Below are 24,323 nucleotides of genomic sequence, written 5' to 3' on the forward strand. Positions count from 1 at the left end.
CTATTAATCTACTCACATTGGCATGTTTTCGAACTGCCAGGTTGGCAGGAGCTGGGACTAGCAACGGGAGCTCACCCCGCCATGCAGTTTCGAACCGCCGACCTTCTGATCGGCAAGCTCAGCAATTTAACCCGCAGCACCACCGCGTCCCTGATAGTTTAAGGGGAACTCCTAACAAATAGTCTCTCTAAGTCAAGACTTTACATGGATAACCTGAGTGCCTAAGAAGGAAACGAGAAGGAATAAAGGCTTTTCTGGTATTCTTGTTCAGTGGAGCCAAAGTGAATGGCCAGGAGACTCTAAATGCCATTTTACATTCTGTAAGCAGCGAACGTGGCAATTACATGCCAACTGATGTGTGGACTTCAGCTCCCAGAACTCTAACATCTGTACAGCCCAAAGTGATCAGCTTCCAAGACCTATAGAAACAGCCCAATGCAAATTCCTAAGATTTATTCTCCAAATACCTCAGAACATCTCTAGCTCCTTATTTCAGTGTTTCTCAACCTCAGCAACGTGAAGATGTGTGGACTTCAACTCCCAGAGTTACCCAGCCAGCTGTCTGGGGAATTCTAGGAGTTGAAGTCCACACATCTTCAAGTTGCTGAGGTTGAGAAACACTGCCTTATTACATCTGGAATTTGGATTTGTCCCAGGTGGGGTCTTTCACCCCAGATTCTGAGTTCAATTAATTTTCAGAGAGGGATCTTTAGTTTCTTTGGCCCGCCTGGTTAATTTTTATTCCACCTGGCAAAAGGACCTGGACCTGGACCTCAGGCAGCATGGCTTCTCAGCATGTTAAGTAATCTCTCTAGGGCCTGAGGGAGCTAACACAGAATTGAAACAGTACATCTTTGACATTGTCTTTCATAGGGACCACAGTAGTATACCACCAGATTATGGAGGAATCTCTGCTGAGAGATCATTTCTTCAAGGGAACCACCAAGTTGCCACACATGGAAGAATCGTCTCCCTGACAGGATGTAACTTCTTCCTTTCAAGGCTAATAGAGGGCAGATATAGGGCAGACCGAGTCGGTTAGCTATGTTTTACTGTCCTGTCCTCTCAGTACAGGGCTGTCTGCAGCTCTGATAGCTCTTTCACTATTAAACTATTATGGCTGGTCTTACAAGGAGGAAACTCAATTTCCCATGGCTGACATGTCCCTAAAGCATCCAAGAAGGTAGCCAACTTTTGCACAATTGTTGTTTTCAATAAGAGACTTAGAACTTTTGTTATAATATACCTGCTATTGTTATATTTATCCTTCCTATGCCATATATGAGAGCCAGTTGGGTGTGGTGGTTAAGGCACCAGGCTAGAAACCAGGAGACCATGAGTTCTAATCCCACCTTAGGCATGAAGTCAGCTGGGTGACCTTGGGTCAGTCACTCTCAGCCCTAGGAAGGAGGCAAGGGCAAACCACTTCCAAAAATCTTGCCAGGAAAACTGCAGCGACTTGTCCAGGCAGTCGCCAGAAGTCAAGAGTGACTGAGTACACACACACACACACACAGACAAGCCATATAGAAGGCTAGGCTATTAAAAAAAAAATTCTGAACTTAGTCATATTTCTTGACCAGCTATCTACAGATCATGAAGTTTCAACACTGTGTTATATATTGAATTTTATTTTATTTTATTTTTCTATCTTTTCCTTTTCCTTTTTGCTTGTTCTTAGTTTGGCACTTGTAAATTTGCATTGTCATTGTTATTTGGTCTCAGCCCATAAATAAAATTCAATCGATCAGTGGCCTTGACTGTACATACTCAGTGCTTAGAGTATGAGAAATAAACAAGATGAGTTTCAATTCTTAGTAAGGAAGGGTAATATAACAGTAGCTTTAACAGAGACTTGGTGGGATGACTCCCATAATTACAACAATTAAAGAGTGCAATTTGTTGAAAAGGACAGAAAAAGGAGAATTTCTTACAGTGTATTGTGTGTGTGCATGTAAGTATATATGTATATATGCATGTGTGTATAAAGGGAGCATCTGGGTTAAAATAAATGGAGGGACAATAAAACTGATACGGTCACTGTTATCTACTATTAGCTGCCCAGCCAAGGAGAAGACATAGACAATGTCTTCCAGAAGCAAATTGCAGATCTTTCAAAAAGGCACAAAACCATTGTAATGGGAGACATCAATTACCCGGACATCTGTTGGGAGACAAATTCTGCCATGCACGGTCCTGTCTTGTCTTTCTGACAATTTTCTCTTTCTGGGGGTGGAGGAAAATGCAAGAGGATCAGCTGTCCTAGATCTGATACTAATCACTGGGGAAGACTTAGAGGAAGAAGAGTGACCTTTCATGCTGAAGTTTCCATGTTAAGGGAAAGTACCATTGCATGATCTCAAACACATATCTTGGGCTTCTGAATTAGTGGATTTCAAGCATCTCAGAGCAATGATAAGTTGGACCTAATAGCAGGAGAGGCTGATGGAAAAGGAGCTTGAGATAGGTGGGATTTCCCAAAGACAGCAGAACTAAAGCCACAATTGTAACAAGCCCAATGAGGGAGAAAAAGTGAATGACAGCAGAAGCCAGTATGGCTACACAAAATAATTAGTAAAAGTGTATGTGTGTATGTGTGTATATATATGTGTGTGTGTGTGTATTAAAAAGCACATGGAGAAAATTGAAAGAAGGTCAGGACACAAAGAAAAAGTGCAATTAGTAGCCCAGAGCTGTACAGCTGGCATCAGAAAAGTGAAAACTCAGGGTGAGCTGAGGTTAACAAAGAAAGCTAAAAATAACAGGAAGGGCTCCTTTAGATACATTTGGAATAAAAGGAAAAGAAAAAAATAGATGCTCAGTGTCAATGGCAAAATGTAAAAGTGAGAAAAGAAAAACAGAGCTACTCAGCTCCCATTTCGGTTCACAAACAAAGGGGGGAAAAATCCATGTGTCCATCAGGAACTTGAGAAGGGAAAGATGAAGGGGCATAATTGAAGGTTGTGTGAGGTTTCAGTCCACTTCTGACTCTGAAAACGAAACTTATCCGGAGTCAGAAGGGGAAAACGAAACTCATCGGGAAGGATGTCAGAAGTGACTCAACAGAGCGGGAGAATTTGCAGATGCGGATTGGTCAAACTCGGGAGGGGGATTTGAACTCTCCAATCAGCACTTGAGACAGGAGAGCAGAGAAGCACACGAATCAGAAGGCAGCCCAATTGGCTGCAGGACAGAAAAGGCACGGAAAGGATCGCCTTAAAAGGCAGATGCGCGAAGAGCAAGCTGCCGGAGACAACCGATCCTTCGGGCTCACAGCGCTTGCAGAGGAGTCCTCACCTGAGTCAGAAGCCTCGCCTGTAGCCAGCGTGGAACCAGCGTCAGTGTCTTCTACCACCATGGAACCGCCTTCTGCACAAGCTGCTCCAGCTGAGTCTCTCCTTGCCGGCCCTGCTGAGCACAGCCTCGCGTTCAGCTCCGGACCTTGTTGCTGCACTTCAGCACAATCCAGGTGTGCTTCTAGCCTTGTTTCCAATCTTCAGCCTTGTTTAGACTCTGCAGTCAGCCCAGCCTTGTTTCCAGCTCTCAGCCTTCCTTGAACTCTCCAGTCCAGTCCAGTCCAGTCTTGCTTCCAGCTCTCAGCCTTGCCTAGACCATCCAGTCAAGTCCAACCTTGTTTCAAGAGATCAGCATTGCCTGGACTGGACTGGACAGTCTAGCCTCCACAGCCAAGCCTTGTCTAAGGGTTCCAGTCCAGTCTTGCCTAGCCTCCACATTCCAGATTGATCCTGTCCACGTGCCAGTCTATGCGACCTCACCTTCAGCTTCTGCCTTGCCACGCAATCAAGCATCAACAAGTCTGACAGCTTCAATCAGAAAGTTAGCTGAATTCTGCCTTGCTGTTCTGCCTAAGTCTGACCCTGCAGCCTTGTCTGTTCATCTGCTCTTGCCTGGGTGGTCTTGATTGAGATTGCTTGCCTATTTATTCATAGACTTTTACTATTGTAAATAGTTGTTTTAAATAAAGAGTTTGATAATACTTCTGTCTGGCTGCCTCATAGTCTGAACAGGACAGGTTGAGATGAATAGAAACATGGTCATGGAAATATCTCTTTACTAGGAATGTGCTTAAATCTCCAGAACCAGATAAATTGTATCCTAGGCTGCTGAGAGCCAGTTTGGCATAGTGGTTAAGGCATCAGGCTAGAAACCAGGAGACCCTGAGTTCTAGTCCCGCCTTAGGCTCAAAGCCAGCTGGGTGACCTTGGGCCAGTCCCTCTCTCTCAGCCCTAGGAAGGAGACAATGGCCAACCACTTCCAAAACCTTGCCAAGAAAACTGCAGGGACATATCCAGGGAGTCACCCGGCATCAAGATTGTTCTGAAGGCAATGAGAGACAGTTTGGTGGGTGATGATGGTGCTAGACCAGAAGCCAGGAGACCATGAGGTCTAGTACCACCTCAGGCACAAAGCCAGCTGGGTGACCTTGGGCAGGCCACTCTGTCTCAGCCCTAGGAAGAAGGCAATGGCAAGTCACTTCTGAAAAACCTTGCCAAGAAAACTGCAGGGTCTAGTCCAGGCAGTCACCAGGAGTCAAAAACTAACCTGAAGGCACCAAAAAAAAAAAAAAAATGCTAAAGGAGCTAGCTGGTGGTCTGGCCAAACCTTTTATACTGTATGATCTGATAAATCCTGGACAATTGGGTTAATATAAGATGAATGGAGGAGGAAAAAGAGAAGGTGTATTCATGGCGCAGATACCATGACTTCAGCCATGCCCATGCACACTCCCTATGAGCACTTCAGTGTATCTGCAGATGTGTTCAGAGTTAATTCTGGAATGGAACTTCATGACAGCATCAAAAAGGAGACTACAAACTCCCGACTTGGAGTAGACAAATACCCAAATAAAATATTGCGCTTTCTCCTCAACCTATACCGGTCACATCCTCTGCCCTGTGTTCCTGCCAATCAGTCATTCCCTCTCTAGAATACTCCCTTCTATCTTCTATCACTTCCTTATTTCCTCTTTCTCTTTTCTCAACTGACGTTCACCATTTGGTGATAAGACAATGTTCTCGATCCTCATTCTTTTGAAGTATTTTGTCCGTGTATTTATTCTACTCCTAATGTGCAATTAAAAATTTCAGGAGTAAACATCTCAGCTTGCTAGTATTTTCTATTTGCTTCTTTGTGCCTTACGTTGCCTCCATTTCCACCACAGTTTCCACCCTGAGCTTTTAGGAGTGGCGCAATGTACATTTCAAGCTGAGATTGATTAGGAGGCCTTTACACATACTAGTTTCACCCCTCTATTTCTTTAAGCCAACGTAATGCACTATGGCCCTGTCCCAGTTCATTCTGCATACACCAGTTTGGGTCAGAGAATACATATGGTTAATACAGCAGAACCCACAGAAATGTTAAAAATAGGATTATATGCATATCCACATGAACATGCGCTCAGTCCCTTAAGCTCATGAGTGGTTCTTATGCACATATCTCTGCATTTTTCAGTCAAGACTTACTAAAATCTACATCCCACTGAAAATTAGAGGTAAGAATTCACAGGAATGTATATACGCATATATGCATGTGTGTATATGGAGAGCATCTGGGCTAAAATAAATGGAGAAACAGTAAAACTGATATGGTTGGTGTTATCTACTATTCATGGGAATGCACCTTTGCATTCAAAAAAATGATGATTTTCATAATTATCTCATTGAAGAGATGAATAGAGACTGTAGGGCATAAAAAAGGAAAATCTGGGTTGGAGTCTTAATATGTCTTGATTAGTTCTGGGCTAATTTAGGGCTCTATCGGTCTTTTCGCATTCCATGAAAGTAGATTGGTGTAGGAATGTGTAAAGTTGCCTTGATTCAATTCAAATTTTCAGTTCAGTTTGGAAAACGATTCTATTCAATGTGGATTTTCAAACTGATTCAGAAAAAGGGCATTTGTGCATGTATAGATGACCTTTCAATGAATGCATCCAGTCAAGTCAAGTTAATCAGATCACCTTCAGACTGAATCTTAAAATAAAATAGTCACATTAGCCTACTTTTTTTATACCAGGTGAACTTGCCAGGCTTAATACCACCAGGAAGCCTGACTCCATATTGAACAGGCCCTAGCATTCAAGTCAAGTTTCCTTTGCGCTGAGCTCAGCTCTTGGTGATGTCACGTCCAAGTAGTTTCCATGGCCGCAATATGGAAGTTGGGTTGCCATTGCATTCTTACTGGATGTTTTTCCACTTTCAAGTCCAGCCTCAACCCTGGGGTCTACTGGTGGTCTCCCATCCAAGCCTTAGCAAAACCCAACCCTGCTTAGCTTCACAGCCCAGAGATAAAGAAACTGCCAGGCTAATAGCACTGAGCACCCTGGATGATGATCTTTCAATCCAGACTCTTCAGTCCAATCTCTCCCAACCCCCTGCATCATCAGCCTTCAAGTTAAGTCCAACTTGACTGGAATACAACACAACTTCCCTCCCTTTCCAATCTTCCTCACTCAAGGAGATGATCTGCAGCAATGCCAGGAGCAGGAGGAGGAATGGGCTGACTGAGCTCTCTGCCTGAGGGAAAGGAAGGGGAAGGGAAGACTTTTCACCCCATCCACTGGGTCAGGAGATTAAGGATGCAACTTCATCTAAACTCCAAGGCCTACCACCTGTTTGCAACCAGCCTGTTGGAGCTGGCAGAAGATGACACATTTTTAGGAGGGCACTTGCAAAGGGTTAAAAGCAGGCTCCAAGCTGAAGAGAGATGGACTCTGTGCTGCATGACTGATTGCTCAGATTCTCCCTTTTTCTCCCCCTTTCTGCTTCGCCCTGGGCCATCCATCAGAGAGACTGGCACTGGGAACTGGGACACCGAAAGCTGCCAGACGGTGGAAACCCTCTCAGCTCACACCAAGTGCCAGTGCAGACAACTCTCGACCTTTGCTGTGATTGCTCAGCTCCCCAAAGACCTGGTAAGTGTGGCTGAGGAGGAAGGGAATGGGGGACGCAAGTTGGGTGGGCCCTGTCCTGTCCTTTGAGGCGGCCCACTCCCCAGGAAGGGCCAAAGGGTCAGATATGGGGTTCCACTAAAGGAGAAGAGAGCGTGGGGAGACAAGACAGTCCTAATCCTGTCGCTCAGCACACCAGTAGGAAGTTCTGAAAACTGAGTGGAAATCGCTCAGGACATCCAGTTTCAAGGAGCTTGTTGGATTTTCTCTGATGGTACCAAGTTAGGCAGATGGAGACTGGAATGTCCTTTTGTGTCTCTGCTCCCCATTCAGTTCTGGGCATATGACAGAGGAAGAAAGAATGCTTCCTTGGGCTGAAACTCTCAGAGGTACAGAAGAAGCTATGTTTAATTTATGTCCAGTATGAAATTGCAAGAAAATAGGGTTTCATTGGGATTGTCCAGGTGCATTACTCATGCATAAGAATCCACACTTCTATTTCACTTGCATATGCTGAAACTTTCCCTTTCCCTCGTCTTTGCAATCAAGAGTAGTATCTAAATGTGGGTGGTCAGCTAGTTCAAACCTCGTCTTACTCTCCTGGGAATTAACTAGCTAGACTTGGCAGTTTCCCATCTGTGATTTGGGCAGAATTGTGGTCATCCTTATGGTTTGTGGCAATGGTTACAGTTGTGCTATGTTAATATTATGCAGAGTGCTTACACATTCCAGAGTAGTGATATAAATATTAGATATTTATTAGTAGCATGCGGCATGCAATAATTGTTGTAGTTTCTACTATGGATAAATAAATCTTCTGGTTCCAATTTGTGACCCTCTCTTGGTTTGCTTATAAATTGATTCCACCACATTTCCATATTAATCTGCAATTTTAAAAACCTGTACTATAACTGTCATTAAATAGATATTTTAATACATATTTAATGCTCATAAACTGCATTTTAAAGATAATATCCAAAGCATGCACTGTGGTGCTGTTTCTTCTTTTCATTTTTCTTGTAGCCAAGACCTAAGTTTTGATCTGTGTGTTAGTCCACAGGCTAAATGGGTCAGATTGTATTGAATTCATACTGTAAATGTCAGATTCCAAGGCATTCCAAGTTTTTCTCTTGGGCCCCTTTTTCTCCTGCACATGGGCATATCCACACATATGCTTCATGCTCAGCCATTTGCTTAATGAACCAATCCTTCATATAGTTTATTTCTTTGGACAGAACATGTTAAGAGGGCATAGTTATTGTGTTTGGCTCAGCTGCATTTAGGGGTCAGTGTATTGTGTGACTCAAGCATGTTTCAGACAAAACGTCTCAGAGGAAGTGTGAAAAGGCATCCTAATAAGATCATTTTGTCAGAAGAGGCAGAGAAAACAAGATCTCTGTTTTCATGCCTGAGGGGGCCTCTAGAGCTGGGCCAGAAGATCTCAGAAGAAAAATTGATTGTGATGGAAGGAAGCCCTGAGCTTGGTCCTTTCTCATTGCAGTTGTTTTCACCCATCACTTCTTCCTTCCAGTGATAAAACAGCCCTGCAGTTGTCTTCCACGTTCGATCAAAGTTTCTCAAAGGACCTTCTGAGTAACCTTCATTCTCTCATGCACCGTAAACTATTTCAGATGTCTGTTGCGTTCCTACACTTTTGGTCACTTGCACGCAAGGTTTGAGGGTTGCATCTTGTCCATCAGGTGAAAGTGAGTAGTGGATTTCGGAAAACCAGTCTAAACAAGATGGGTTCAGTAGCAGCCATCTGGCCCCTACCAACAATGGTCCTTAAATTATGGGGTGTTGGCAACCTGTGTTACTGCAAGAGTCTACAACAGAGAAACAGCATTGTGGGGACATTGTACATTGCCTATAATGCCACCCCGCACCATTTCATTCCATATGAAGGAGAACTTGAGTAGCTTGGCTTTTGAAAACAAGAGAGGAGATGGCTTAGGAAGGCATATCCAAAGTCCTTCATCCATGTTTTTGTGCCACCAGTGTTGTTCCCTTTTCCCCATTTCTGTCTGACAGCAGTTGCCATTTTTTCCCTTTCTCTTCTATGCAAAAAATCAATGTTCTCTTCAGAACTGTCTTGGCCCATCCTTCTTCCCACTGAACATAGGAAGGGGGACCATTTCACATTTCAAAGAGAAATACACCCACTCCTCCTTTAGCAACCAAGTTCTGTTCCAAGAACCAGGTTGTTAAGCAAAATGGTCTCTAAGTGAACACGTGAGAGAGAGAGAGAGAGAGAGAGTCTGCAAAGATCATTGGTTGCTGCCGTCTCATTCAGATGAAGTTCTCTCGTATAGCTACACCACCATTACTCTCACTCCAGTGCATGTTGTTCTCAGGTGCACAAAATTTGGTCATAAATGCACACGTTGGTCAGAAAATGATTTTTTTTATTACCTTCATATTTGTGAATGGTCACTAACCAAGGTAGTTGGTAACCGAGGAGTGGGTGTAAAGATATAATTGAAGAAAAGGGTGTTTTGGTGCATGTGCAAGCTCTTTCTGTCTTTGTGAATTCTTCAAGCTCTCTTCCCACAAGCATTTGGGAATTAGGGGAAGGGGGCTTCCAAGATAGTGTGGGTGATAGGGAGCCCCCAACTTCTCTCTTCATAGCAGTTTTAACCACTGGCCACTGTCTTCCCTCTCCACCTCAAATTACTATCTGATTCCTTTTGTCCTTTCAGTTGCCACCTCCTGCAAGTTCATTTTTGTCTGAGCATCCCCACATTTTTCACCCTCTTTTTTCAATCTCTGAATTCTTCCCACATCCAGACATCTTTTAAAATTCTGTGGCAAAGCACATGAAACGATCCTCAGCTGTGATTCTTATCCCCTCTGCCAGTGCCACTGAAATTTATAACACGATTAACCAGTCTTCAGGACTTAGCACTGGGGAGGAGACTCGCCTCCATTAACAGCAATGGCAGAGCAACTGTCCACATTTACTTGCCCAGAATGATTTGGTCTCTTTCATGCTTCCCTAGTTGGCTGGGATACTGGTATTCCAGAAGTATGACCTGTTGGTGTCAGCCCTCCCAGGTAAACCAGACAGGAAACATGACTAGATGAGATAATTCTACTGTATTGTACGGCTATATCTTGCAAGAATCTTGCAAGTCTGAAAGTACAAATCTCCCACCCTCCCTATTTACTGGTAGCCTGAGTAGCTACGGCGGGTCCTTCCTAAGTTTCTTCCTCTGGCCCTTACTTCGTTGCAGGCTCCTTTCTCTTTTATCTGATCATTACCTAGGTAGCATCTCCCCACTCCCCGTCTTCCAAGGTCACCCTCACATTCCATCACAGGTGGCAAGGAGATGGCAAACCACCTTTTAGCATGCAGAAAAGCAAAAAGTTCCACCACCATCTAGACCCCCAAACGTGTGTGTCTAGATGAAAAACAGAGGCAGACAAATTCCCACTCCAGTTGTTCCAAGCCACTTCCTTCCTTCTTGTTAGAGAAGGGGTTGTGCTCTGGAAAAGGCATGAGGGTCCTGTCACATTGGTTTAAAAAAATTTGGACATGCCCACCAACAATAGAGGGACACTGACATTCATTCACAAAGCAGATCAGAGACTTAGACTCTCTTTCCTTTACTCACTGAATGCTGGGAATTGTAGTTTTGAAAGGAGGCGGCTAACGGAGTATACAGCACCATCAACAAACTATACATTTCAGGATTTTTTGAGGGATGTTATGAGAGTCAACAGGCATGCAAATAGTCAATGCTTCTAGTACAAATTTATCCTAAACCATTCATACAGGCTGGCTTTGTGCGTTGGACTAAGCCATAATGTAGTATTTTGCCTCTGGCATTCGTGTGCTCTGGGAATCTGTTCATTCTGGTTTGTATACCAGAGTTTGCAGCTTAAAGTAATTTAGGACTCATGGCTGCAGGAACCCACGGCTGCAAATCATGATTTAGCACCATTTGTGGGTCCAGACTTCCTCACATGCACAGATATATACATGTTCAACCAGGTTAGATAAAACCATCATGACTGCATTCACACAAGGTGCTAAGCTTGCTTATTATAGCTGCATAGGTTATGAGAAATGAGCCCATTGAGTTTAGCTGAGGTTTGGTGCATTCAGTAAACCCATAAAATGGGCTGATTTCCAATCCAGGGTAAGCATGTTGGGCGAATGCAGACCCACAGTAATTAATATTATGCATCAAACTGCACTCTATAGCTATTGCTTCATACAGAGGAGGAAGGTTCAGAGCAAAATCTTTCGTCAAGCCAGTTTTGGTTCTTCTGGCCAAGGAGCAGATCTTGGCTTGCTGTTGGTCTGAAATGTTTGGGCGGCTTCATACTGGGTGGCTGTGACTCCCTTTGAACATGGAGTTCCTGCATCACCAGCTGCCTCCTTTATTGGCGCACAGGGCGACCTCCTTCTCTTTCTCCTCTTTTTCCTTACAGGCCATGAATCCTGGAAGTTCACCCTCAGTCCCCCTCATGATTGGCTGTGCTGTATCCTGTATGGCTTTGCTGACCTTGCTAGCGATCTATGCTGCATTTTGGAGGTACGTTGGCCCCAAAGCCATGGTTAGAAGGAGACTTGCCAAAACCTACCCATGGTTAATCTCAACAGTAGGGGCAGATATAAAGCAGGACCACAGAGAGAGTTGGCATTTAAGGGAGGGGGATGATTTCCTGTGTTAGAGCCAAAATAAAATACTGTATTGTACACATTAGCCATGTAGATTATCAGACTTAGCCCTTTTGGTATGCTCTTCTTTTAATTTTCACATGTGTCATTGAGAGTCTGTTAAGACATTTGGTGCCAGATCTGAAGACAATGTTTTTTTTAATAAATCTGGAGAATCATTATTTTTGTCCCCTAGTGTTTCAAGACCTCTATATTCAACAACACGCATCAAGGGGAATGGGGTGAAACAAAACAGAGTGGTCCATAACAGACCCGATCCGTTTGCAGCAATTTGAGCTAAGGGTTAAAGTAAAATTCAGTTTTGATTTCAGCCACAAAGGAGCAAAAAGGATGGTATTTTTGTTCTGCCTCCCACTTTTGACACTGTGAATCTATCCCACGTTTGGGATTGAAAAGATACAGGCAGAGGTAACAATTACAGAAGATTAAAGAAGAGTTTGGGAACTACCCACAGAGGCCTTCTTAAAGCATTATGTGTGCACTGTGGGAGATGTTTTCCTTGGGGCTCATCCCATAATACCACAAAAGCTTGTGAGAGCTTTCCTCCCTCCAAAAACAAAACAGCTGCAGAATCAGCATTCACCGACCCTTAGAATCAACACTGTACATGACGCTGGTGTGGGTGGGGTTGTTGCTAATTCTAAAAAAAGAACCCTACAATTGTTGTGTGGCATTACATCTTCCAGGAACACCAGACAGTGAATACATAAATAAATATTTCCCCTCATGCTCCTTTAACCTTAAACAACCCATACAGGTAGTCCTCGCTGAACAACCACTTGTTCAGTGATTGTTCAAACTTATGATGGCGCTGAACGAGTGGTGCTTATGATTGGTCCTCATAGTTGTGGCTGTTGTAGTGTCCTCGCAGTCACATGATCACAATCCGGGCATTTGACAGCTTGCAATTATGATGTTTCAGCACCCATGGTCATGTGACCACCATTTGTGACCTTAACTGCTGGCTTCTGACAAGCGAAGTCAATGGGGAAGACAGCAGGAGGACACAAATGGCGACCATGTGACGTTGCACCTAAAAATGGTGTGGGATTTGCTTAATGATGGTGACTGGAATTGCTGTCACTAAGTGGCATTGTCACGTGTCATCATGCTTTACAACCACATTGCTTAGTGACAGAAATTCTTGTCCCAATTGCCATCGTTAACTGAGGACTTCCTGTATCAACAAAGAGATAAACAGATTCAAGGTCCAGATATCTCAGAAAGGGTAATTCACCTGCTCTTATTTTTTCCAGGTTTATCAAATCGGAACGTTCCATCATTCTTCTGAATTTTTGTGTCTCCATTTTGGCCTCCAATGTCTTGATCCTGGTGGGACAGTCCCAGATGCTCAGTAAGGTGAGGGAAGTCACTGCCTTCCAGAGAGGAGAACATCACGATGTCTTCTGCCATGCTTTTATGTTTAGTTGTACTCTGCTTTTGGGTGCCCTTTATGGATTTTCCTTATTGGGTGCCCTTGTTTTTGGTGGAAAACCAGAAAAAAATAGACCAAATTGGAATCTAGATGGTTATCTTTCAAAATGTGCAAGGTTTTTGCCTTCTAATTTAGGCACTTTAAACCTAAAACGATGGAGCTTAATTAAAAATAAAATCATTTTCCCAATTACTAGTTTACCTTCCTGCTAGTTTTTCTGTCAATGAAGGATTTGGCAGGGCATTGAGGAAGGCAGTTTTTTGTTTCTCTGACGCTCTTTGCGTTATTGTGGATTACAATGCATTCCCAAAGTACACGTTCCATTGTTCCGTTTCAACCATAGATGTGTTAGAGCCATGCAGTGCTTCAAATCCAAGGGCGCTGGACCGTCATGCAATCTAGGAAAAGATATGGCTGCTTTAAAGACTTGCTTGAATGGAAAGTAACAATTCAGATTTGTAAGAAATTAAACCGTAAAGTAATACAAAAAAATACAAAGAAGAATGAAAAGAAAAGAATTTAAAAAACCATAGAATTGTGCCTTCCACCCTACCTTCCATCAAGTAATTGTCGTCTTAACCTTTTCCCCATCCTCTTTGTGCCTTTTCGTTGAACTGAAAATTCTAATTTTACAGTTCGACAATTCTATCATTGGTTTTGATCTAAATTCTACAATTTAGATAAAAACCAATGCTAACATTCACTTTACTTTTTAAAATTATATATATAGAGAGAGAAAGAGAGAGAGAGAGAGAGAGAATATATATATATATATATATATATATATATATAGTGTGTGTGTGTTTGTGTGTCTGTGTGTGTGTGTATGTATGTGTGTGTGTGTGTGCGTGTATGTGTGTGTGTATATATATATATATATATATATATATATATATATATATATATATATATATAAAATTTTAAAAAGTAAAGTGAATGTTAGTAATGGTTTTGATCTAAACTGTACAATTTACCATCTAAATTGTAGAATGTAGAATTGGAATACCCCATTTTGGAGAATCAATAGGTCCAGGTATTAAGAATTGTGAAATGGACTTTTCATAATTTAAAAATGAAATTAATTCATCAGAAAATACAATTTTGTGTTCATTGAACCCCTCAACGAATGCTTAAACAGGGAATGGATGTTGGCACTGGATTTCTTGTGCTATAAGAAATTTGAAGGTTCTTTAACAGATCCAGGATATGAATTCACTAACCTATTTTTGAAAGTTCTCTGTGTTCTAAAAATGATACAATATGTTGATATGGTCTAGATTTAAAGATAAGTGTAAGGGTTGAATTAACTTTATATTGTAGTTCTTATATATATCTCTTTCTGCTATTTTTTCTTCTGTTTTTGTCATTTTTTTTTTTTGAGCATCGTGTGGCGCAGAGTGGTAGGTGGCAGTATTGCAGCCGAAACTCTCCCCACGATCTGAGTTCGATCCCAACGGAAGCCGGATTCTCTCTGGGTAGCCGGCTCAGGTCGACTCAGCCCTCTGTCCTTCCGAGGTCGGTAAAATGAACGCCCAGCTTGCTGGGGAATATGACAACCGGGGAAGGCAACGGCAAACCACCCCGCTCTATAGTCTGCTGAGAAAATGTCACGAAAGCGGTGTTCCCCCAGAGGGTCAGAAAATGACTCGGGGACCTTTCTTTCTTCTTCTTTTGTTATGTTTAGTTTATTTTAATCACTATAATATGTCTAGATATTCTTTTTTCGCTGTGCAATCACAATGTATCTCTTTTTCTCAGTTGGAGACGTGGGAGTGCGTGTTGTATTTAAAATTCAAAAAGAAGACAAAAGAGCTGCAGATGAGTGCTAGTGTCCCTATGTGTCCCAAAGCCCTTTTTTAAAAGAAGAAATCTGAAATGCTGTACTGCACCAATATTCATTTTACCTAATATCAATGGATATAGATGGAGAGGGAGAGGGAGAGGGAGAGGGAGGGTGTGTGTGTGTGCGCACGGGCTTTTTTCACTGTGTTAAATAGGCCAGCCCCCATTTCTGTAAATCAAGGTTACCCATGTATCCTGCTTCTTGTTTTCCTCTTCCTCTCAACATTTCCATCCCAAAGTCTTCAGTGCAATTAATTTCAGTTTTTTAAGACCAGCGATAGGGTGCATATCCTTTTTCTGTGGCTCTTATTTCTGTTCCAGCTGGTTACGTAGATTTGGAAACCTGCAGTATCCCTTTAACCGAAGAGCTGGGGGAAAATGTTACGTGTTCACCCAAAGCGATAAATAGCCCTACTCCGTTTCACCCTTGGAGAGAAGAATCTTCTGAGACCTTCCTTCCATTTGCTGTGATAGTCTTGAGCCTGAGCCCACCATGCCTCCCCACTCTTCCTTGTAACTCTGCCAGCTTAATCTGACTCAGGGAGATCAATTATGGTTGCAGAAGCTCTGTCAACTCTAGATGCAATGTACCCATCGTTGTGGAGTCCTTGGTGCTCCCTGAGCTTGGTTGTTTTCTTGCAGATGTTTCATTGATTGCACTGAAGATGTTACCTAGTTGGGCAGTGAAATGTCTGCAAGCAAACAGCCAAGCTCAGGGAGCACCAGGGACTCCACAGTTCAACCCTGAGCTACAGAGATTCGCTTTGATTGGTACCCATCATTGCCTGACTCACTGGCAAACAGCCTTCTGCATAATAAATTATTGCCCTGTCGCATTTTCTCCTGTTGTACCAGAGAAAGCCCATTATAAGCACAATAAAGGAAAGAAGGTCATGTCTCTACCACCACAGGAGCTGGCAATGGTCTGGGTAGGATTTGTCTTGCAATGGAAATACTTCTAAAACTGAGGGAATCACTGCATTTGAACAGGGCTGGAAGCAGACAAAGGGGTTGGTTATTGTGGGTTGTTGTCACTGTTGTGTGGAAGTGAGTGTTTTGCTAGTTGCTAAAAGTACTGTAGTGGAATGACAGCTTTTATATAGCCACGTTTAAAGACTTTGCAAGTTTGGTCCATCAAGACAGCCCACAGAATCATTCTTTCTTCCCAGATTCCTGCAGAATCTGTTTGAAAGGAGAAGAAAGGGTCGGGGAAAAAAAATAAAATGAAATAAAATAAAATAAAGCATGTGTTCTGGGGATGAGACATGAGATATTGCTGCAGTCTCTTTACAAAACTCCATTTATAGCTCATAAAGTGGGTGAATGGTGGGAGAATTGTAAGCAATTTACACCCAGCAGCTGATGTGTTTTTGAAGCAAGGTGAACATGGCCTGTATAGTGGGACCAAGTTTTGATGTTTCCAGACACTGATAATGATGTGTATGTGCAAGAGAGAGAGAAAAAGAGGAGACCACAAACACTTGTGCAAAAATGGGACATTTTTGGCCAGACCTGTACTTGATGCCACCAGAAAGACCTCCTGTTGTAGAATAGCTAAAGATACAAAGGGAAGGCAAGACATTTCTGGCCGAAATCTTACTTCAGCCACATATTTACCAGAGAATCAACACCTATGGCTTGGAGTCACACCCTGCAGTAAATAATAAACCCTGGAACTGGATTCCTGGGTAAGAAAAAACTGGTTCTGTGGCTTTGGGGGGTTTCTAACTCTTTGTCTTCCTCCTTGGTCTCCAAGTTGGTCATGACACCCAACATGGTCTGATAAGGCAGGGAGCCATCCGTTGTATGGAAGGGCTCAGTACATGACTAGTCGACATTGCCCAGGCTTATGGATCCCAACCTGCATTGGCTTTGATGTCTCATTTCTTCGATGGACACACATGGTGATGCATTTTGTGTCCCTCATATGGACAATAATAATGTGATGGACTGCAGTAACACAGCAGGTTCTCAGGAAGGAGAGAACACACTCCAAGGAGGGGGGCAAGACAAGAGACAACACAGCCCAGAGTGGGATTGTAGGAAGAGGAAGAGATTTAGGATAGCCGCTCCCTAGAATCGCCCAGGGTATATCCATTAGGTTAGAGCAGCCTTTCTCAACCTTTTGTCCCTGGAGGAACCCTTGAAATATTTTCCAGGCCTCAGGGAACCCCTGCACATTCAGGCTCAACTAGAGGCCAGAAGTTACAAAGTTATTATATTTGTTTCGTGGATAGGCCTGTATATACGTATGTATTAACTGTGTTCTTAATATGAAGAATGAAACTTGCCTCTTTAATGTGAAGTTGCCCGAATTGGAAATAATTTTTTATATAAATTGTGATCTCCCAGGGGACCCCTAGTGAGCTCTCGCGGAACCCTGGGGTGCCACGGAACCCTGGTTGATTAACCCTGGTTTAGAGTAATGCAAGTTTAGTCTGGCAAGATTCAGTCTATATGGTGTAAACAAATAAAGAACTGAACTTTGGCTGGACTGCTTCGATGTCATTCTTGGGCTGAGCCTGACCAATAGGGAGGGTTCAACTCCTTTTCCAGACCATGGATTTGAGCCAGATATCCCCTTTTGCCACCTTGTCTGTCTACCCATAAACCTAATCAAGCCATTGATTGATTAAAGCCAGAGGAGATGTGTGTTGGGGGGGAGGGGGTAGCTGGGACAGCAGCCACTTTGCAACCTGATGCAAAAACTGAACGGTGAGGAAAAGCAGGGCGGATTGTTTCTGAGCTTTGAAATGTAGCCCAGTGATGTCTCGAGGGCCTGGTCTTAAATTCAATAAATATCAATCTGCAAACAAACAACAGCTAGAGTGCAGCACCATGCTTCAGGAGTTTTATGCATACATTGTGCAGGAAACCATTTAAACAATGCCCATGGTGCTTGTGCATTGTAGGAACAACCTCGCTCATTTGGTGTTCCTTTTTAAGGAGTGCCAAAGATGCACCTTCCATTTCTCGCACATTTACAAGCATCTTCCTTTCGTTTTCTTGCCATCCTTCTCTGCCTTTTGCTTTCAATGGCCATCAGCTTCAGTTTCAATCCACTTGGTTGCTGCAATGATTCCTTTGATTTTCTGGATGACATCACAGCTCTGCAGCTGAAATTATGATGATGTCATGGGCTAGGGAGAAAACTGTTCTTTAATTACAATCAGAGATCAGAAATGAGCAGTCAATGAGTAGATGAAGCAACAATTACCAAGTAGGTGAAAACTACAAAAAAGTAAAAATGTTGCTCAGGTAAAGCAGTAGTCAGCTGTTTACAGATAGTTATGGCTGCTGTACAAAACCTTGCAACTTCATGTCTGATAAAACATGTTCTTATAGGATAAAATATTAAGATATGTCAGATAGGACTCATGATCTCATGGGGGGGGAAAGCACTTCCCCCTAATGGACAGCAGCCTTCCTTGCAGCATGTGTCCTCCAGATGTTTGCAGCTGCACCTTCCAGAATTCCCTCAGCATGGACATGAACTGGGGTTGCAGAAAGCTAAACAGATGGTAAGGTTGAGGCTGGAAGTTCCTGGTTTGGAAGTGGTGACTTGTCTGTGAACTCAAGGTTGGTCTTCTGCTAAGCAGTTAGGAAATAACCCTATCAGCCTGCCTTACAGGGTGGTCAGTCCTGCACCTTAGATGTGCCCTGTGTTGAATATCTAAAATGGACAATAAAGGCTAGTTGTTGTCATCAATATGAATAGCATCATTGTTGTCTTGTTGTTATTAAATAGAATTCCAAACCAGTTCTCCTTTGGCAAGATGCATATTTTGTAGGGAATGCATAGGGGTCTGTGGGAAAGTCAAGGGAGGGGTGGGTGACAAAATGTGTGTTGCGACACCACCACAACACAATGCAAGCTCTGTACGTGTGTCCCCCACCGAATCAGAGTGAGGCTTATAGACTGTAATCCATCCCTATAATCATGTTAAGAAATGCAGAATTAGGGCATCTTTGACAAAGTACTGCTCAGCCTCTGTTCAAAGATCTCCAACTGCCACTCTTTCAGCTGGTTGAAGCATCAAACTGTTCTTTCATTAGCAAACTTTGTCGTTTTGATGTTCTCATAATTAGGAACTGAAACCTCGGAGTAAACGCCTTTCACGATGAGGCTCTTTTCCTCTTCACCCAGACAACTCCTGTTTTGTTCCCCTCCAGGGCATCTGCACCATGACAGCAGCCTTCCTCCACTTCTTCTTCCTTTCGTCCTTCTGTTGGGTGCTGACAGAAGCTTGGCAATCTTACTTGGCCGTGATTGGCAGAATCCGGACACGGCTAGTCCGTAAACGCTTCCTCTGCCTTGGATGGGGTAAGAAAGAAATTCTCATTCTGCTCTAGAACACCCTTGGTTCATCACTGGATGGCTGCATTCATACAACATGTTTAACCAGGTCAGCAAAAGGCATACTGTAGCAGCTGCATTCACATCCTATGCTCAGCTTAGCTGGTGTTAACTGTGGTTTATTTTGGGATGACTTAGCTTGTTATGTGAATCAAGGCCCAGGTTAGTCTTTGGATCCATGTGTTGTATAAACCCTGATAATGAGGCTAATTTAGGAACCACCTTAAGGATGTTGCGTGAATACAACCAGTGAGTGCAAAATCCAGTGGTGAAGTAAGTGTTCTGACGGATGAAGCCACCGAATCAGAGTGAGGCTTATAGACTGTAATCCATCCCTATAATCATGTTAAGAAATCCAGAATTAGGGCATCTTTGACAAAGTACTGCTCGGCCTCTGTTCAAAGATCTGTCCTAACAGTCAGGAACCATGCTGAGACAAGGAATAAGTCTCTAGTGTTTTATTACTGCTACATTAGACAGAAAATCCTAACAAACTGAAGAAGCGTGGGAAAAACCCAGACAGATAAACCCCAAAGGCTAAGGCGGGTCTGTTCTGTGTCTCTTTGAATGGCTGCTCAACTCCTCAGTACTACGCATGCATTTCCCCCCCTGGATAGGGGCCCCCTCCTGCTCGCCATCAGTGCTCATGACAGATCTCCAACTGCTACTCTTTCAGCTGGTTGACGCATCAAACTGTTCTATCATTAACAGGCTTCTCCAGATGATTAACCAAGATCCTTCCTCCTGTAGTCTGTTTGATGAGGGGCGGATGGGGGGAACAACATTTTTAAATGGCAAGCCCACAGGCTGTCAAGCCCCTGAGGCTAGCAAACTCAGGAAAGAAGAACCTCTTGGATTTTGGGAATGATCTTCATTGCTAGAAAGGTTTCATAACAGGATCTTGAAATGCTGCCCAAGCAGTTCCCCAGATCAGCTTATACCTAGAGTAATTAAGGCAGGGTTACTCTGTGTCTCTTTCTCACACTTCCCCCTTCCCAGGGCTAAGGAAGCTTTTCTGCATGAACCATGCTCCCGTAATGGTCCTTCTCTGTCCTCCCTATTCCCAGGATCTCCTAGACATTCTGTCACATGTGCATGGAAGTCTGTGTGTATGTGCGTGTGTGTGTCTGTATGCACAGTGTATATAAATATAAATATTTATTTATTTTTATTTATTTATCCAGTTTGTCCCCACCCATCTCCTCCCATCGGGGGACTCTGGGCGGTTTACAACAATCAATTAAAATAACAATCACAAAATATACACTATAAAAATACAATAATAAATAATATAAATAAGAGTAAAGACAAAAAGTCCAAGTGGCGAAAGAATCTAGAACAGTGCAAGTGTGGGAGGAGTGGTCTATAGCAGCCATCCCCATGTAGATCTGTTCCCCTCTCCGCCCCAAGCGAGGCGGCAGAGCCAGGTCTTCAGACTCCTCCGAAAGGCCAGGAGCGATGGGGCCAGTCTCACCTCTGGGGGCAGCATGTTCCACAGGGCGGGAGCTACTGCGGAGAAGGCAGTAGCCTTCTAGGCAGTAGCCTTGAAAAATCTTTCAAGATTCCCGAGTTGTCCCCTGCAAATTCTCACCATTTCTTGTGAGAATATTGGAATCTTGCAAAATCTTGTGGCCATTTCACAAGATTTTGGCCTTTCAACAGAATTTGTTTGAACATTTCATTTGAGGGTGTCTATAGGGATCATGGACAGCTTGGCCCCTGTATTCTGTATTTGATCCAGCTGTCTTCTGGGACAGCAGTCTGCTCTATTCTGGGCGGTGGCCCCTTAGCGATTAGCCCCTTTCCTGAGTAGAATTTGTTTCTTTCACTATTTCTGTGTCTGCTAAACTGTTTCTGCTACAGTATATTCCTATTATACTCACATTCTGTGCTGAATTCTTAATATTATATATTGTACTTGCATCAGTATTCTTACTCTATAAGGTTTCTCTCAATGGGCAGTCTTACAAAGGTCATAAAACACTTTTTGGTCTATTTCTTACCTGCCCAGGTCTGCCAGCCTTGGTGGTTGCCGTTTCAGTTGGCTTCACTCGGACCAAAGGATATGGAACTGCCAACTAGTAGGTTTTGCTGGGGTGGAAGGGCTGGGGAAGGGGGAAATTAGGAACTAATGCAGTGTTGAACAGTGACCCCACTTCCAGTGCTTGCCAGTTCCATGAAGGGGAGGGGGAGATGGGATTCCCCCTCCAAGGTGCAGAGATCCAAATTGGAAGGGGCCCCAAATCAAATATCATCTGATGAGGATTGGAAGGATGGGAGGTCACCCTATTGGTAAAAGTCCGGTGAGCCATTTTCTCTTCCTGGCTTTAAATGACACCCTCTCATATCCTTGGACTGGAGTGATTACTTACTGCCTCCATCCTCACTTTTTAAATTACCACCTGGCCAGGCAGTTATTAGGTGCCCTCCCTGGCTGATAGCCTTCTGATCACTATAAGATCCTTCAGATTGTTCAAAGAATCACCATACAGGTAGTCCTCGACTTACGACCACAATTGGGACTGGAATTTCCATCATAAGTCATTGCGGTCTAAAGCCGAGTCACCATGTGAACGAACCCAAAATTTATGACTGTCTTTATGGCAGTCATTAAGCAAATCACTGCAGCCGTTAACCAAATCCAGCTTCCCCAATGGGTGTTTTTTTTGCTGGAAAACAGCAAAAAAGTTGCAAAACTTGATCACATGACCACGGGATACTGCAACTGGTCATAAATGTGAGCTGGTTGCCAAGCACCAAAATGCAATTGTGTGACTATGGAGGGGTGCAATGTTTTACAGCTCCCACGAGTGATTTACAGGCTGTAAAGCACCCATTCCGAGGCCGTCATAACTTCCAACCATCATTAAACAAATGGTCATAAGTCGAGGACTACCTGTATATCCTTAAAGTTACAAAGACCTGGAGGAGGTGGGACTAAGCCAAGATGGGATTGTCATTGGGGAGGCACCAGAGATGCTAATCCTTTGGATCCTTGTTCCTGCTCTTCTTTGGTTTTGCAACAGCAAATCTTCCTTTTCTCTCCAGCTGCTGGCTGTCCCTAGAAGGAGGATTGCTGTATGCCTTTGTTGGTCCCGCTGCTGTGATTGTTCTGGTAGGAACCCAGTGACTCTTCTGGGGCGCCAGCGATCTGACTCAGGGGCTGATCTCATTCTTTCTCATTTGTGGGTTTTCCATTTCATTGACTCTGATGCTGACAGGCAAGAACTTATAAGGGCTCAGTGAAAATCACACTTTTTTGCAAGGAATTCCACGTGCTTGCACAACATGAGTGGATAAAAAATCATCCCTCCATGCCCCCACATTCTGCCATCCCACCCCTGATGCAAAATAGAGAGCAGTAGCAAGGGGTGGGGTGGGAAATGTGAAGTCCAGGCTATCCATCCCACTCCTGATGATGTCCCTAACTTTTCCCATTGATGTGGTCTCCTTCCCTCTCTCAAGACCAGTGTTTCTCAACCTTGGCGACTTTAAGATGTGTGGACTTCAACTCCCAGAATTCCCCAGCCAGCCATGACTGGCTGGGGAATTCTGGGAGTTGAAGTCCACACATCTTAAAGTCGCCAAGGTTGAGAAACACTGCCCTAGACATTTTTTAACCAGGTCAGGATGGGAGCAGGATAGATTGCCTCCCATCTTCTTAGGAACAGGAAGAACTTCTTGGACTGGTGGAAGAAAGCAGCCCTCTGTGGGGAGTTTTGTGGCCACCAAATTTGCATGAAGAGCCAGCCATGTTAAAGAGGGGAATTTCTCCCCCGTCCCCAGCTTTTGAGAAAAATGGTACGGTGGGTTCACCATAGAGTAGGGTTTGTCCAAAGTGGGTTGAGAAGGAAAAGAACCTTCTGTCTTCATTTCCACCCCTGGAAACTGTGACCAGGGCTATTAGATGTAGACACAGAGTGGATAATTTGCTCTTGAAGTATCCAGTGTGCCATGTGAACCCTTATAACAGACCAAACTTAAGCATACTTCAGCACTATGCCTCATTTAGCCAGGATCTCGCCCAACCTCATACTCGTCCAACGCAATCCCCTTTACAGCATAAAAATGATACCACGTCTCTGGAGCTAAAAGGGCTACAGCATTCCAAATACAGATAATATCTTAAAATCGTGATCAAACGTGTAGCTAAAAGCTAAAGAGAACCAGGATCTGAAGGCCAGCCTAAACATAACTAAACCCAGCTTTTCTAGTTTATGAAGTTTACTCCCCTGTGGAAAAGGTTTCTTTCTGGGGTAACGTATTCTCAAAGTCCTTGAGAGTTTGTTTAGAATTCCTCGTTGGACTGTTTTTTAAAAAAATCTTTATTACTAGACATGGCGGAGGAGAGCGTCTTACGATCAGTTCTCCTTATAAAGTCTTTCCGTAGTAAGTGGTGAAGACAGAGAGACTGCAGACAGCAAGAGAGGCTGCAGTATAATGAAAAACAAGATATTCACACACATCTCTTGTCTCCCTGGTTATTCAGGAAGTGCAGGAACAGGGCGTGCCACCCTGGAGAATTTCACTGGTATTTTCTTCTGTGTAAGCAATTCCAGAGAGCAAATCCTCTTCCATCAAACCGAATGAGCATCCATTTTTTTAACAGGGGAATGTGGGTGCTCTGGTTTCACCCTTTCCCCCTTTTATTGTGGTGTCTTTGCTTTTATGTTGTTACAGTAACTTCATAGTAAGGCCTGTACTTCATAGCAAACAGCGGTCTATAAAGGAAAGAGCCCACGGTCGCTGCTTCTCATGAATTTCTCTCCCACCCAGGTCAACATGCTGATTGGCATCATCGTCTTCAACAAGCTGATGTCTCGAGATGGCATCTCAGATAAGTCCAAAAAGCAGCGAGCTGGGTAAGTCTCTGTGCGATCTCCAGACACGCTCCACACCAATACTTGGAGACGGAGCCCCTCTTTCAGGCAGGTGGGCCTGCTTCCATCTTGGGACTGCAGAGGCAACCGTGCTCCCTCCCCACCCTCTCGGTTTAACAGACACTGTGAGAGAGAAAAAGGAAAAGGAAGAGGGGGTAGTCCTCGCTTAATGACCATTCGGTTAACAACAGTTCAGAGATACGATGGGAAAA

General features: G+C 43.6%; 1 protein-coding gene across 1 annotated transcript in view; it reads left to right on the top strand.

Annotated features, from left to right (window-relative positions):
• The window catches only part of ADGRB2 (adhesion G protein-coupled receptor B2), a 158,363-nt gene that overhangs the window by 103,929 nt on the left and 30,111 nt on the right, over positions 1–24,323 (top strand). The window contains 7 exon segments of the mRNA XM_063312278.1: positions 6,808–6,934; positions 11,348–11,451; positions 12,854–12,956; positions 19,048–19,198; positions 21,243–21,312; positions 22,280–22,346; positions 24,008–24,093. Of these exon segments, the coding sequence (XP_063168348.1) occupies positions 6,808–6,934; positions 11,348–11,451; positions 12,854–12,956; positions 19,048–19,198; positions 21,243–21,312; positions 22,280–22,346; positions 24,008–24,093 (708 nt within the window).

Source organism: Candoia aspera, chromosome 10 (assembly GCF_035149785.1).
Source record: "Candoia aspera isolate rCanAsp1 chromosome 10, rCanAsp1.hap2, whole genome shotgun sequence".
NCBI lineage: Eukaryota > Metazoa > Chordata > Lepidosauria > Squamata > Boidae > Candoia > Candoia aspera.